The sequence below is a fragment of the Medicago truncatula genome, chromosome 5 (genome assembly GCF_003473485.1).
Source record: "Medicago truncatula cultivar Jemalong A17 chromosome 5, MtrunA17r5.0-ANR, whole genome shotgun sequence".
NCBI lineage: Eukaryota > Viridiplantae > Streptophyta > Magnoliopsida > Fabales > Fabaceae > Medicago > Medicago truncatula.
In genome coordinates this window covers 13,648,740-13,664,420 of record NC_053046.1, presented here as the reverse complement: position 1 = coordinate 13,664,420, position 15,681 = coordinate 13,648,740, and the positions used below count along the sequence as shown (strand labels likewise).

Here is a 15,681-nt window from a genome sequence, read left to right as displayed (position 1 = left end):
TAAAGTGACTAATTCCCCATAATTAAAAGAAACATTTTACACGCAATATTTATTTTTTTTATTAAATTTTACATATAATTCTTATATGTAAGTGAACAACAACATAGGTATTATCTCCATAGTGCAAATACAAGTGAAATATTTTCTATCTAGGGCCCCTCTTCTCAAGCTCTAGTAGAAGAAGCTTTCTTATACAAAAAGTGTTAACTTTCCATGACAAAAGCCGGCCACCTTCCCATCACATTACTAGAAGCTTTACTAGACGACTTTTGTGCGATGAAATTTAGGAATAGATTCTTAAAGAAGACACTTATAAAGTTAGGAGATCAAAACATTAATGTCAATTATTATGGTGTTATTTGTTTTTTATGCATATGTTTGAGATATGTGCAAAGTTTAGACCATAAGAGGCTAATATAAACGCATTCGATGTCAAATATAATTGATAGTATTTTGATGTTTAAATAATACATAGTATTAAACAAAAAATTAACTAATATATTTTACGGAAACAAAAAAAAAAAAACTAAACAAACAAATGATCAAAAACATAATTTAGTTTGAGTGGTAAACAACTTCAATTTCTTAAACATATTATTAGAGGTTCACCTTTAAAAAAGATAACTCTTGAAAAGAAAAATGGCAGTAGTTTCTACAATTTTATTCAGAAATTTTTAGAATAAAAAACAAAAATTTAAGATCATCATTCGTTGAAAACTCGTTAAACAAATTACATGGAGATTCATCAAAAGTATATTATAGTAAACGTAACCATTAGTTAAATCAAAATAGACTAGAACTAGTATAATTTCAAATAAAATGAATATAGTCATTGTCAAAAAACTTGTAAGACTTATCTCAGCTGACAATGTTAATATAATTAGATTGAATTTTTTTATCTAAATTCAAACCTAAAACATCACATTTGTGAGTTTTCTGTCACTTCGTGTAGGACAAAAAAAGGTGCAGTAATAATACATTTTTTTAAAAATATAAATTATTATCTTTCATCAAACATATTTTCCTCAAAAAAAAAATCATTAAATACATGAATAATTTTGTCAAAAATAAATAAATATATGACTATTTACGGCATTTATTAAAAATGAAAGAGCTGATTACAACTAGCATTCAAATTTTGTAACAACCATCTTTGAAAATTTTGAACTTTGATCCTCTTTAAAAGCATTGATTTCCTTAATAAACACCCTAATTAACTCCAAGGATACTGAAATCTTTTTGTTTTTGAAGCAAGGATATTTGAGATCTCAAAAATAAAAAAAGTCTAAGAAAAGAAAAGAAAAATAAAAGGTGGGTGTCAAAAAGCAAAAGGGGGGAGGTGCTCATGGTTGTGTGGGCGGTGTGAACTGGCAAAGCTAACATTGCCACGAGCACGTGGGTCATCGCTCATGTCTTGCAAACATTATTTATTTATTTTGTTATTCTTTCTTTTCTTTTCTTTTTTTGAAATGTTATCTTTTCTTTTTAAAATTTAGAACCAATCGAAAAAATTATACATAATTTTATACTAAATACTTATTTTGCTCTTATTTTCATAACTTTTAATTTGTATATATATTTAAATTTTTATATCACAGAAATTAATTTCTTCTTTTTATTGTAAAGGAAATATATTTTGACATTAAATTCGTGCGAAGTTTGCTCCCCTCCATCATCTCATAATTAGTACAATAACATCTTACACGTTTTCTCTCTGTCTCACTTTCTCAATGTCTTTTTCTCTATCTATCTTTCATTGAAAATCTTTTTTCTTTTCTTTTCTTCATAGTTACTTCTTTTTTATATTTTCTTCTTATGGTCCTTTCCATCATGGATTCCATGTCTTCTCTTCCCTATCTTTTCATAGATAGATAGAGTAAAAGAAGAACAAACACGCTTTGCATGTTTTTGACTCTCACACGTTATAGTTAATAATAAGATCTTAATATCATCAAGGACCAAGGGAAAACCAAACAAACATTACAAAGAAAAAAATGTTGCAGAGAGCAGCTAGCAATGCATATTCATGGTGGTGGGCTAGTCACGTCAGAACAAAGCAATCAAAATGGATGGAGCAAAACCTTCAAGGTTCATTATTAGCTTATAATAATAAGATCTTCATTCTCTTTTTCATATATTTTAAAATTACAAGTTCATGCTTTGGTTTTAACGTTAAATATATAAACATATAGTATATGTTTTTTATCATCAATTTCAATATTGTTATTAAGGCTTACATGACAAAACAGTATCTTATGTACAATATATTTGTATTCTCTTTCTGCATGAGTGAAGAGGTTTAAGGAAGATGTGTTATGGTTTTATTGTTTTAAGGAACAGTGTTTAATATACTCTCAATAGGTTTAATAGTTGTATATGATTCTTACTATGCTTCTCTGCTTACTCCAATTTCCAAAATTTGACCTCAACTAATCAAAAGCATTCAATGTTTTTCATTCAACAACTCCAATTATTATGATGCTTTTCACAAATTATAAACTTTGATCTTGTTGTACATCTTAATTTTAAAATAAATTGTACTGATTTGAAGTCATTTCTATGATTTTAGGATTTTAATATGCTTACCTTGATCCTATGTGTGTATGTAACTAGGGACACTGATTATCTTATTGTAATTAGAAGATTAATTTAAGATTAACAGTGTACTTTTATATGTAAGTCTTTGGTAGATGACAAACTGAAATGTATATGCAAAACTGCAGATATGGAGGAAAAGGTGCAGAGTGCTATAAAACTCATAGAGGAAGATGGGGACTCATTTGCAAAGAGAGCTGAAATGTATTACAAAAAGAGACCAGAGCTAATAAGCTTTGTCGAAGAAACATACAAAGCTTACCGAGCTTTAGCCGAACGATACGATCATATATCAAAAGAGTTGCAGAATGCCAACACCACCATTGCTTCTGCCTTTCCGGATCGAGTCCCGTTTATGGATGAAGAAGATGACGATGGATCACCGAGAACTCCAAGAAGAATACCAGAAGGGTTCAAAACAAACATCCCAAATCCTCCACTTAAAGACTTAAAAAACGTAGTAACAGCAGCCACAAAGAAATTCAACGCCAAAAAGATTGCCTCAGCGGCAGCTACTTCTGAAGTTCCTAAATCTGGATTGAGCAGAAAGGAAGCACTTGAAGAGGTTAGCAAGCTACAGAAACAGATTTTATCTCTACAAACGGTGAAGGAGTTCGTGAAAAGCTCGTATGATAATTCCATTGCTAGGTACTGGGAAACTGAAGATAAGATCAAGGAATTACAAGAGAAAGTTTCTGTTCTGCAAGATGAACTCGGAGAAGGTATCGTTATCGAAGACGATGAAGCGCGCCGTTTGATGGCAGAAGCTGCTCTTAAATCATGCCAAGAGGCAATAGAACAATTGCAAGAGAAACAGGAAAGGTCAGTTGATGAAACCAAAATTGAATCCAAAAGGATAAAAGATGCCAAGGCCAAATTAGGCTCTCTCATGAATGAGTTCGAATATGATCAGAGCAAATCCAAAGAGCCAAGGGTCAAAAGAGATGTAAAAAGTGTAGAGGAGAGAAAGGACCTGGAAGAAGATGAGGGTCAATTGACTCAACAGATACAGGACTTGCAGTTGTTACAGGAGACTGTAAAAGTGCGCTTTGAGGCTAGCTCCAATTCCTCTCTTGCTGCGACAGAAATGGCCGAGAAGATTGATGAGCTTGTGAACAAAGTGATTATCTTGGAAACTGCAGTTTCATCTCAGACAGCTCTAGTATATGGTTTGAGAACAGAAACTGATGAACTTCAAGGCCATATTCAAACTCTAGAAGATGATAAAGAAAGTCTGATAAAAGATAAAAATAAACTGAACGATCAACTGAGAGAAATGGAACAAAAGATGCTTGCAGTACAAGATTTAAACCAAACTGTTGAAGATCAGAATAGCAACCTCCAAACTCATTTCACCGAAGCACGTTGCAATATTAATCGCCTCTCAGTGGAAGTCCAAAGTGTGCAGCCAAGTGAGGAGGTTAAGGTTCCAGATTCATCACAGATACAAAAGAATTCATCAGGCGAGGCTGATTCAAAACATGAAGCTGAAGGGAAAGTTCCATTGAATCAAGACAATGTCTTGATGAATGATGAAAATAAGTCAGAAAAGGAACATACTGGTTTGTTAGAAGATGCATTAAATTCGGATAAAGAGCAGCCAAATGAAGAGGTTAAGGTTGCAGGTTCATCGGAGATACAAAAGAATTCATCAGGCCAAGCTGAATCAAAACATGAACCTGAAGGAAAAGTTCCTTTGAATCAAGACAATGCCTTGCTGAATGATGTAACGAAGTCAGAAAAGGAACAAAATGGTTTGTTAGAAGATGCAATAAATTCAGATGAAAAGCAGCCAAATGAGGAGGTTAAGGTTGCAGATTCATTGGAGATACAAAAGAATTCATCAGGCCAGACTGAATCAAAACATGAACCTGAAGGAGAAATTCCATTGCATCAAGAAGACAATGTCTTGCTGAATGATGTAAAGAAGTCAGAAAAGGAACATACTGGTTTGTTAGAAGATGCAGTAAATTCAGGTGAGGAGCTTAACATTGCCAATAACATAGAAGATAAGGTAACATCGGATACCAAGTTCAAGGTAACTGATTCACCACAAAATGGTGTACAGCAACAACCAAGCCTTATCTCACAAAATGGTCTAGACACAGAAAATAATCTTAAGGTCACTAGTACCTTAGAAATGGAAGGAGCGACCGCAGTGGAAAACAAACCTCTAAAAGAGTTAACAGATCAAGAGAAGACTCTCAACCTTGGTAATAGTGATGGAAAAGAGACAGTTGCTATGAGTACAATTACAACTACCGAAAATCAGGAAGTCGGTCAGCACCAAACAAGCAACAAGGCAGATCATAGTTCTTCGGAGAGTTTTAAGAAACTGCAAGAAAATGATGTCAAACAAGATCCATCTAAGACGGGGAATAATCTTGGAGTTGATCACAAAGAGCAGGAAACAACACCAGATGATGAACCGGATTGGCGGAAAATGTTTCTGGATGGAATGCAGGATAGAGAAAAAGCACTTCTAACCGAGTACACTAATACTCTTCGGAATTACAAAGATGTTAAGAAGAGGCTCGCCGAAATAGAGGACAAAAATCAAGACAAAACCTTGGATTCTTGTTTGCAATTGCAGTTAAATGAACTGAAGACGTCTAATTACTTGAAAGATCAAGAGATAAGAATTTTACATCAGAAACTTAGTCTTTTGCAGATAACCATGGAAGGAAATGAGGACTTGGCTAACTCAATTTCAGTTCCACCGCAAGAAGAACATGACATTCAGCAACTACTAAAAATTGATCAACCTGCATCTCCATCAGCTATTGAAGAGAAGTTCCGGTCCAATATGGATGAAATTCTAGAGGAGAACTTGACTTTCTGGTTAAAATTTAGTACAACTTATGCTGAGATACAGAGATTTGAAACCACTATCAAGGATTTGCAAACCGAGGTATCAAAACTCGAGGAAAACGGAAAGTCTTCTGAAGGTAGTGCAGGCATAAAGCATTCTCTAAAATCAGATGCAAGGCCGATATACAAACACCTGACAGAGATTCAATCTGAAATAACAGTCTGGGTGGAGAAAAGTGCCCTGATGAAAGAAGAACTGCAACGTAGATTGTCATCTTTGTGTCTCATCCAAGAGGAGATAACAAATGCATTGAAAGCCAGTGCTGAAGATGATGACTTTAGGTTCACAAGCTATCAAGCAGCCAAGTTCCAAGGTGAGGTTTTGAACATGAAACAGGAAAACAATAAAGTTGCTGATGAACTTCAAGCAGGTCTAGATATTGCAACATCTCTTCAACTTGAAATTGAAAAGGCACTTATAAAGTTGAATGAGCAATATGAGTTGTCAACTTCAAAGCGACAAGAAAGTGGAGACCTAAGACAGTCAGAAACTAAAGCCAGGGTTCCTCTCAGGACATTTATCTTTGGTGTGAAACCAAAGAAACAATCCATATTCTCCTATATGACCCCTCGAATGCATAGGAAGTTCAACTCTGCCTCTGCCAGGGATCAGAGTCGTTTGTAGAATATTTTCTTAGTTTCATATTTTGTCTCTTTGATCATTCATCTCTTTTTGAAAATTCTTTTTATAGTTTCATTAGGTAGTGGATTGAGAGTGTGTTTTGACCCTAAAGGAAGAGATTCATTTTTTTTTTTTTCATTTTTATTACTTGTACATAAGCAGGAAGTATGACAAAATGTAGTGTTTGGTTTACTTGTGTTTTGAGCTATTCTTTTCAACATATATCAATGATCCCGTTTTCTGTCTATTGTTCTCTTTAACACCAAACTACCTGTGACTGAAACCTTTTATCGTGAAGTAAGATTATGATGTCCTTGATGAAAGTTTAAGCAATAAAATTCTATGACAAAATCACACTGCATATGCACACTTGCATATATCCAAATTCTACTATTCTAGTATATATATAATAAATCTAAATATGTTTGTGGTCCCTATGAAATGAATGAATTTTGGCTTTGATTCCAATAAAAAATTTCTTTGATTTACATTCATCTAAAATTTAAAAGTTTTTTTTTTGAAGGAATCTAAAATTTAAAAGTTGTTTCCTATCTTTATAAAATGGACAAATTTTTATTGAACCCCGTCAATATTTTTCTTTGATTTTTATCACTCTACAACATGACATCTCCTTTTGTGATGTTCAATTTAGGGGTTGATGAATTTATTTTTTTGGACAGTAACGTGATATACATTCTAACATGACACATACTTTATTAATTAGCTGTTATTTGAAAACTGTGAAAGAACCATGGGCATTTAAATGCCTCTATTACTGTTATAACAGAGTTGAGGTGACGTTCAGAAGAATCGGATATTGGACTCAAACCCAAGACTTCCATTCCAGGACTTGGTTAGTTTTTCTGGGAAGAGGAAAGTTGGTAGTAAGAGAAATACTAACCTCTAAGTTGGCAGGTTGGTTAGTATGCTTGTGCAATAGTTAGAATGAGCCAATAAGAGGCTGTTTTGTTAGGCATGATGGCATATAGGTTGACTGGTTGGACTGGGAATTAAATCCTTAAGGAGCCTTGAACTATTAGAAGAGATTCTTTGTGCTCTTATCAGTATGCTTTCTTATTATCTTTTTAATATAAAGCTTGTTTAACAAAGCAGGGCTGACAACATGAACCGGGAATCGGATAACCGGTAACTAACGATTTCATGGCTAGCAATCCAACCTTAACAGGGAAACAGTAGTTACTAATCCCAAAATTAAATATAAAAAAAGGTAATCGTCAAACTGGTAACAGTGGATAGCAAAAAATTGCCATAAATAATGATCTTGCAAGTAAACACCAGCAATACCTGGCAGATATCCCTTCTGTAGGGTTTAATTCATTCTGAAACTTCCATACACGATCCAAATTGTGCGTAATAATTCAACATAATAACCCTTTTTCTGATTTACATATATTTAAAATAAGGTTATCCTACTTTCAAATTTAGCAAGGCCAGATAACTTACTATATCTATAAATAGGTTCTCTTGCTTTTCCCTCAAACAAGGCAAGGAAATAACACAGTTCTTAACCAATCTAGCGCCAACACCTGGTACAATCACCTTGAGAGTAGGCATTCCCAATATGGTATCAGCCGACTAAGTGACTACCTTCCGGAAAAAAGATCCTGATTAACAGGTTATGCAACATTTCATCACATGGAGACTACCCTGTTTGAGAACCCATCAACTTTAGAAACCTCGGCAAAAACTCTAGCAACAACATAACATCACTTGCTCTTCTTAGCATCTTGTGGGAACTGCACCCCCATGAGCCCAAGCAAATTGGATGCAGGACCAGGAAGCCCTTGTTGGGAAGAAAAGGAATCAAGCAAGCTTTTTACTAAATTTACATCCACATCTACAGGAGAGAAGTCCTCATCCATGTCTTCTGCTGCATGTGATGTTCCCTGGAAGAAAAAAAAATTAAAAAAGAATCAGTCATATAACTGCATTCAAGCACTGACTAAAGTTTGTCAACGAAAACTACCCCGCAGATGCCCACACTTGTCAACTACTTATAAATAGAACCCGTGTTAAGACCGATAGCCAAAATGAAATATCTTTGCATCTTCGTGAGACAAACTACTTATATTTCTTTTTTTTTACCTTTCAATTGACTGTGTGGTTTGGTCACATTTATACATCCGTAAATAAACATAATATTTATAATTAGAACATTATTTGCTCGTGCAAACCCAAACAAAATACCTCATCCTTCTTTGGAATTTGTTCACTAGCACGAACAAAACTTTTCTGAAGGGTTGTTGCCTTTAGTTGTTCATTCATAGCATCAGAATAAGACTGCACAAAAGCATCCTCTTCGTCATCATTATCCTCAGCAGATTCAACCCCATCACTCTCGTCAGAATCATCTATATAATCATCAATAAAAATATCAGATCCCACAATAGATGCTAAGGTGGAAGGAACACACAATAATTTGGTTGAATTCCAGTAATCAATTAATTTGCTAGTCCTACATTTCTATGCATACTAAAACTCAGGTACCAGTTACCTTTGGTTAGCATATTTCATACAGCTAAGAAAATGTATTGGTCTATGTTACATTATTCAACAACAAACGTGATGACATAATCAATGCCCAACTTCAAACCAAATGGGAGATCAAACCTGAGAGATCTGAACCAAAGTGTGCGTGCATGTATAGCACAGCATCAAAAACATAAATGTGGTAATGCAATGGTCGTAAAGTAACACAGCTCTTCCACAAATAATTCATTGGCAAAAATAAAGACGAGTTCAACATAAAGCAAGAGAGGGTCTATTTAAGTAAAATTACATAATTGGATAAAAAAAACCACTAAAACTATCAAAGTTTACAAAATAAACATGGACATAAAAATCTTACCAAAGTCCAGGTCAGATGATGATCCTTCTTCAATATTACTGTTGTCAGCTTCACCTGGACGCTTCATTACTGATTCCATCTCTTTGAAAAATTGATCCACATCAAAGTTCACTTCCTTATTCCTTCACAAGTCCCAATATAAATACATATCATCACAATGAAGTAAATAGCAAAACCACAGAGGTAACGTTAGAAAACCGGTAATTTGGTTTGGAAAATTAAGTAATATAAAAATGAAATAGAATGATTCCCACTGTTGTTGGGTGAACAAAGGAAGAAGAAATCCAGTGGCTCAATACAAGAAAATTACAAACATAATAGACGAGAAATATTTTTTTTTAAAAAAAACTTAATAAGCAACACTTCCAAGGGCAGCAAAAGAACCCTTAATACCCCCTTCCCCATAGACTTCCCTAGTTTTCCCTTATATTTTAAACCAACTCACCCATAGACTCCGTTATCGTCTCTCCACTCACACATTCTATTATTACAATAATCCCTATTCCTAATCACTCAAACATGATGTTACAGTAATCCTATTCTTTCTCATTGTTCCCACTCTCATCCTTGCTAGCATGCCTCTTCTTCCTATGTATACTTGGGTAATTGATGGTATAACAGAAAACATATTAAATCTCACCCAAATGTGTATATATTGTGAATACGATAGCATAAATTAATTAGTAGCGGGAAAAACCGCTCCTCAGCTTATTAATATTATCATATATCAAATAGAACTAGTTGTTTAAAACAAGATATCAACACCTACTTCACCCTAAGTCAGTTTCTGCTTAAAAACGAAAAAACTGTGTACTAATTAATTATAGTAGAACTTGTTAAATAAGCTGCAATGTTATGTAAGTGCGATCTAAAGTAAGCTACAAAGCATTTAAATAGGCACTTTGAGAAATGCTTATTGAAGAATAAAATTTCAACAAGGTTAAATTGGTCAGAAATTATTTATAAAAATAGATTCCACCTAAACTGTTTTTAGCTTTCACATAAATCTGTTTTTAAAGTTCTAATTTTTAGGTTATTAAAGTAAGCACAACACAGTGTTTTTGGAATACAAAAAAACTTCATTAATAAGCTCATTTGTGCAGGATAGAAATACTTCATGAGTAATTTATTTGGCACAACACCTCATTAGTACTTGCTGCAGTAGATAAGCATATATAATCTGAAATTTAATCTCATTCAAACAGGACACATAGACTTGTCTGAATTTCAGTCTTAATCAAAAGGTTGGAGTGTTCGACTTGGATTGTATAAATGTGGAACTTAATCTACACTAATGGCCAAACATCATGGAAAAATAAACCCTTTCATGACCCAAATTCTCTCACAGAAAAAATTCATATACAATAACCGTTGGAACATGGAAGCATGCATATCAAACATGTAATACTTAAATGAATAGGTATGCAGTGAAACTGACCTGTCTTCAGGAGCTTCAGCACCCTCAAAACTTGACACCATGTCAACAAATGCTCGCATGCTTTTTGCTACATCACTAGGATCAAACTCATCAGCATTTGAACCAGTATCTTGACCCTTTTTCTCTTTCCCTTTACTTTTGTGTTTTAAGTCATAAAGTTCCATCTCCTTTTGTCTTTCCATAAGAGCAGAATTTAACTCTTCCTCTCCGTTGTAAAGCCAAGAATCATCGTCAGATGGAGGAAACTCCTGGCCTTTAAATTCGTCCACTGAATAAGGCAAAGCAAGAATTTCATCGATGCGTCTAACAGGAGCACTCATCAGGTCACTGCAAAAATTTTCAACTTAGCAAATAGCAATGATAAAAGAACAAAAGTCTACTGTTGGAAATTAAAACATATTAATACTCCACTATCCAAGTAGCTTAGGTTAATTGTATAGCAAGTAGGCTAAGATCAAAGTATCTTAGCAAAGAGTGCTAGCATAACTGCTACCTTCTAAATTTGCATTTGTTATTTATTATCATTGTAGTTACAACGTCTTATAAACTAAGCATGCTGCTGAGTGCAAAGAAACTCAGGCACATTCAGAAAACTTCTCTTTCTATTATCACATGGTTACACAAGCTCCTGATCTAGGGGACTCTACTTCCGTAAACAACTAACTCTTAAGAAAATCTGGCTATGTAGTTTTTGCGGTCAGCATCCTCTTGATTGGGGACTGCACACTATCAATTTATCCTATTAACCACCGTCTGTAATTTTCCGGAAACCATTCGTACACTTTCTGGCAACCATTCATACACTTTTGGCAGCCATCTGTACACTTCACGGCCAATTTAAACAGTGATGTTCCTCTATATTTGACTTTGTTTGCACTCTAGTATCTGTAGAGTTAAGTTGGACTTTTGCAAAACCAATAATAGTCTAACTGTGTTTATAGCAAATGCAATGTGTCATAGCTGGATAAGTTTGAAGACTTTGGTATCTCTGTTTTTTTTTTTAGTCTTTTACCAAGTAGGAAGTTTTGTATAGGTAGAATGCAAGGATACAATAAGTGGCTTGTTGACTTTGTTTGCGCTCTAGTATCTATGGAGGAGATTGTGAATCCATTTGCTCAAGGAGGAAGCTCTCAACTCAAGAATAATCAGTCAGAGAACGCCAGAGCATTCAGCTTGCCTATTGGCTAAAAGTAAACTCAGTCGCTTAACTAGTACTGAACTAATTGAGGATGACCCAACATGTATTACATGGGATGAGGAAGACTCAATGATTATGGAATGACTATGGAACTCAATGATTCAATAGATCAGTGATACATGCATGTTTGTTTATTGGCACTGCAAAGGAAAATTGAGATGCTATTGAAGGCAAAAGATGTTGCCCAAGTCTATCATGTTGCCCAAATAAATTTCTATAGTTAAATTAAGGCTATATGAAGGAGCTATTGAAATCGATCCAAACTTCTGTTTTAGAGATGAACGCAAGCAGGCAATTCTTCTCAGTTGAAATCATTGGATGGATGGAATTGGATCATTATAGTGATAAAGATTCGTTTGCAGCAGACTCAGCAGTCCCTAAGGAGTTTAGTGAACAAGATAGGTTTTATGACTTTCTTGTGGGACTAAATCCTAAATTTGATCAAGTAAGAATTCAGATTTCTATCCATTCATACGAAATAACATTTATAGCAAAAGCAAACAAAACGTATCCTATCCATTCAACTGGATCTCTGACCAAGTCATTTTAACCAAATAGTATTTCCAGCCTTAGCTTAGCATTGATAAAATAACAAAAACCAAGTAAACTCATGAGCTAAGAACAAATAATATCACAAACTAATTCAACTTAAAAACAAGACTTGATTTGAAACGCAATGGGTGTATTCAATATTAAGAGTTATAGTAAACCCAAGGAGATTTGCTAGTATCTACCTATTCTATCAAATAAAATGAGTGCACGTAAAGGTAAATCATGCATGTGAGTGACAAAGAGCCAAAAAGCAGTTCACTAACCTGGCTTTGGAGTGAAGAGAAGTGTTTCTAAAATACTCTTGAGCATTTTGCATCAACCTCTGATACTCACTGGAACCTGGAAGCAACCCTTGAAAGTAACCACTTTTCTCCAAGCTCTGCCTAAACGCTTCCCAAGTAGAACCCTTCCCTTCAACCCCGTCACGCTTCCGCTGCTGATACATCATTTCCATCCCACAAGCAATCTTCAACCCCAACTCCGCCTCTGCATACTCCTCCCGATGGTCTCTACTCGGGAGCTCCGGATAAACCTTTGGAGCCCGAAATGTCTGCTGAACAAGCTGGGCATACATAGCCCTGGACATCTTCACACAAACGCAAACCAACTCCTCCTCCCTCCCTTTCCCCAAAAATTTCTCCATCTTCGCCGCAAATTTCATGGAATCAATGTCCCTGTCGTAGAAACCTTCCACTGACAATGAAATCAAGCATGGCTCGTGTTTAAGAACCATTGCAACCGACACCGGAACCCTAACCCTAACCGTATGCATATTCTTCTTAGCTCGGTCTGGGTAATCCTTAATCCGGTTCATAACAGCGGTCTGAACCTGTTCAGAGGCTCGCGATTCGGACTCAGAGGTTATTAGGAACTTAAGTGAATCCATTAGGGAAGGGGTAGGGAGACGGTTACGGGGGATGATGTGGATATGGCCGTTACGGATGAAGATACGGTTGTCGGAGTTTTCAGGGTCAAGCCAACGAGGAAGATGAAAGGCGGCTTCGATGAGGAGAAACTCACCATCAGAGTCCCAAACGCGGATGGAAAGGGAAGGGAAGTGGCTGGATATGTGGAAGAGGAGGAAGACGGTGAACCATTCGTCGTCAAGGTTGTCGCCGTAGCGGAGGTGGCCGTGGAGGTGAGGGAGGTTGGAGGAGGTAGGGTTTGGGGGAATGGAGAGAGACAGGGTGAAAGGTTGGTGTTGCCAGATGTAGTCAGTGGTTAAGGGTGAAATGGTTTGTAGGATTTGGAGGTGGAGGGATTGGAGGGTGGTGGCTGTAGTGGTGGTGAGGGAATCGGGGTATATAGCGTAGAAAACGGTGTCGTTTGATCGCATTGTAGTGGAGGAAGAAGGTGGAAACTCCATTTTTATCCTATCTATTCCAACTTATCCACTAAACTTCAGGGCTCGTAGCTAAGATGATTTCCCTGCTGCAATTATGTAAAAGTAAGTAAATGAATCAGTGTTTAAAAAAAGAGGAATGATATTTTGACAACCAACTTTAAACAACTTTTAGGGACAACCTTTTTTCTTCCTTTTTATTGGACAATAATAATAGAGAGAGAGAATAAAAGTATAATGAGTGTATGAGAGAAAGAGTTGTCACAAAAGTTGTCTGAAAGTGGTTGTTCGAATATCATTTCTCTTAAAAAAAAAATAATGAATTAATGTTTTATGGAATATAGGGCCGTTTGGATTGGCTTATTTTTGAGTTTATGAAAAATAACTTATGCAAATAAATAAGCTTTTATGATAATTCATAAAAACTTGATAAGCTTATCAATAATACATAAAAAGCTTATTTATATGCATAAGCTGTTTTGAATAAGCTCAAAAATAAGTCAACCCAAACAAACTAGTAGTGTTCAACATCAAGCACATAATCACCATCCTTAAACCCTAAACCCTAAGCACACAATTTTGCCGATGTTTCAAGAAAAAAAAGTGTTCAAAACCAAGCAGACAACGTTTCCACATTAATAAAAAGTAAAAAGTAAAATCCAAATTCCTAAACTTTATGAATGGAGACAGATAGTTAAATCATAGTAATTTTTCTAGTCACAGACTACGGTATGAAACTCAGAAGGAGTGTGATAGATAATAGTAAAATCAACAAATCAAAGTTTGGTTATGATTATGATTATGATGATAATAATAAGAATCGAAACCCAGTTGAAAAAGAAATTGCAACTCAGTTCTAATGGCAGAGAGTAAGAAGGGGAAGAAGACAAACCTGGAAGTGCGAAAAACCCAAGGGTGTGGCGGCGTGACGGACCGAGCGGGAAACTGTGGAAGGTAAAACTTAAAAAAGAAGATGAATTCTTTATTTTGTGAGAATGAAGAATAATGGAAAGTGATTACGGAACAAAAACAAATTAATGAGATAACTTTCCGATTGGTTTCGGGGTTATCTAGAAAGTAAAAGTAAGTTGTCTTTCATACCATGAGAAAGTTGGTACTATTAGATCAAATCAATAAAATAATTTTATCATACTCTCTCCGCATTAGATTTTTGTACACACTTTTACTATCATTCCAAGTTAAAAAAGAATCAGATTTTTTTTTTCAAACATTCTAAAAAAGTTTTTTTCAAAATAAAACTTTTTTTTAGTATAAAAACAAAAAATTAGTTAATATTTTTTGAAAATAAAAAACTTATTTTCCAAAATTTTATTTTCTTATAAAAATAAAAAACTTTAATTAAAAAAAAATTAGGATTTTTATTTTATTTTTCAGAATATCTCATTTTATTACGAAATTAAAAAAAATAGAAAAATAAAAACTTATCTTAGTTTCCAGAATTTTATTTTTATTGAAAAATAAATAAATAAATCTGAATTTTTTTTTCTATTTTTTCGATTTTTTTAATTTTTGGAAATTAATTTTCATAATTTTTAAAATTGTTGGAAGATAGTGTGAAGAAAAATCTAGTGTTGAAAGACATGTAAAGAATATGTTCTTCACTTAATCCAATCATTGAATCCAACTTTCCCATAGTAGAAAATGATGGGCCTTCCCATGTGAAATGCCACCGAGAAAGTATTATTTATTTATTTTTGACAAAGTATTATTTCTTATTTTTTGCGTGTTCATATTATAATTAAGTTGAACTTTTGTCATTTACTATCTTTTTTTCATTTTAATTTTTTATGTTATAAAATGTGAATATTATTATCCTTTTTATTTTTAAATTATATAATTCTAATCTAAAAAACATGGTTTATATTATATAATCGAAATCAAAAAGTTGGAAACTCTCCCTCAATTAAGCAATTTTTTAATTTCGTCGTAAACTACTTTTATATGGTGACTGATTAGGTTAAGGTTATTAGGGATCGTTGCCCCACTTACCGTTTAATTTTGGTAATGTTTGTGTGTAATTTTATTTTTTACCATTAAAAATCAAGTGTTGCCCCCACATAACATTACTAAATAATTCTATTTGTAAAGAAATATGAATATGTAATAGTATGAAAGATAAAAAAAATAAATAAAAAAAATAAAGAATGAGAGATAAATTGTTGAATAATCATTT

General features: G+C 34.2%; 2 protein-coding genes across 3 annotated transcripts; one reads left to right on the top strand and one right to left on the bottom strand.

The window, feature by feature from the left end:
* Nucleotides 1-1,755: 1,755 nt before the first annotated feature.
* LOC11408596 (protein NETWORKED 2D) lies at nt 1,756-6,335 on the top strand. Its single transcript, XM_003612997.4, has 2 exons — nt 1,756-2,088; nt 2,724-6,335. Exons 1-2 carry the CDS (start codon nt 1,995-1,997, stop codon nt 6,089-6,091), a joined length of 3,462 nt encoding a protein of 1,153 aa, XP_003613045.1. The 5' UTR covers nt 1,756-1,994; the 3' UTR covers nt 6,092-6,335.
* A 1,035-nt stretch (nt 6,336-7,370) lies between these two features.
* LOC11409913 (protein ecdysoneless homolog) lies at nt 7,371-14,535 on the bottom strand. 2 transcript variants are annotated; one of them, XM_003612996.4, is made up of 6 exons: nt 14,380-14,535; nt 12,409-13,576; nt 10,396-10,722; nt 8,958-9,079; nt 8,297-8,460; nt 7,371-7,995 (listed from the first exon to the last, which is right to left on the bottom strand). In XM_003612996.4, the coding sequence occupies exons 2-6, from the start codon at nt 13,509-13,511 to the stop codon at nt 7,816-7,818; spliced, it is 1,896 nt and encodes a 631-aa protein (XP_003613044.2). In that variant the 5' UTR covers nt 13,512-13,576; nt 14,380-14,535; the 3' UTR covers nt 7,371-7,815. The 2 variants fall into 2 exon arrangements, with proteins under 2 accessions (XP_003613044.2, XP_024640166.1); XM_024784398.2 differs by having other exon boundaries at nt 12,409-13,573.
* Nucleotides 14,536-15,681: the final 1,146 nt, after the last annotated feature.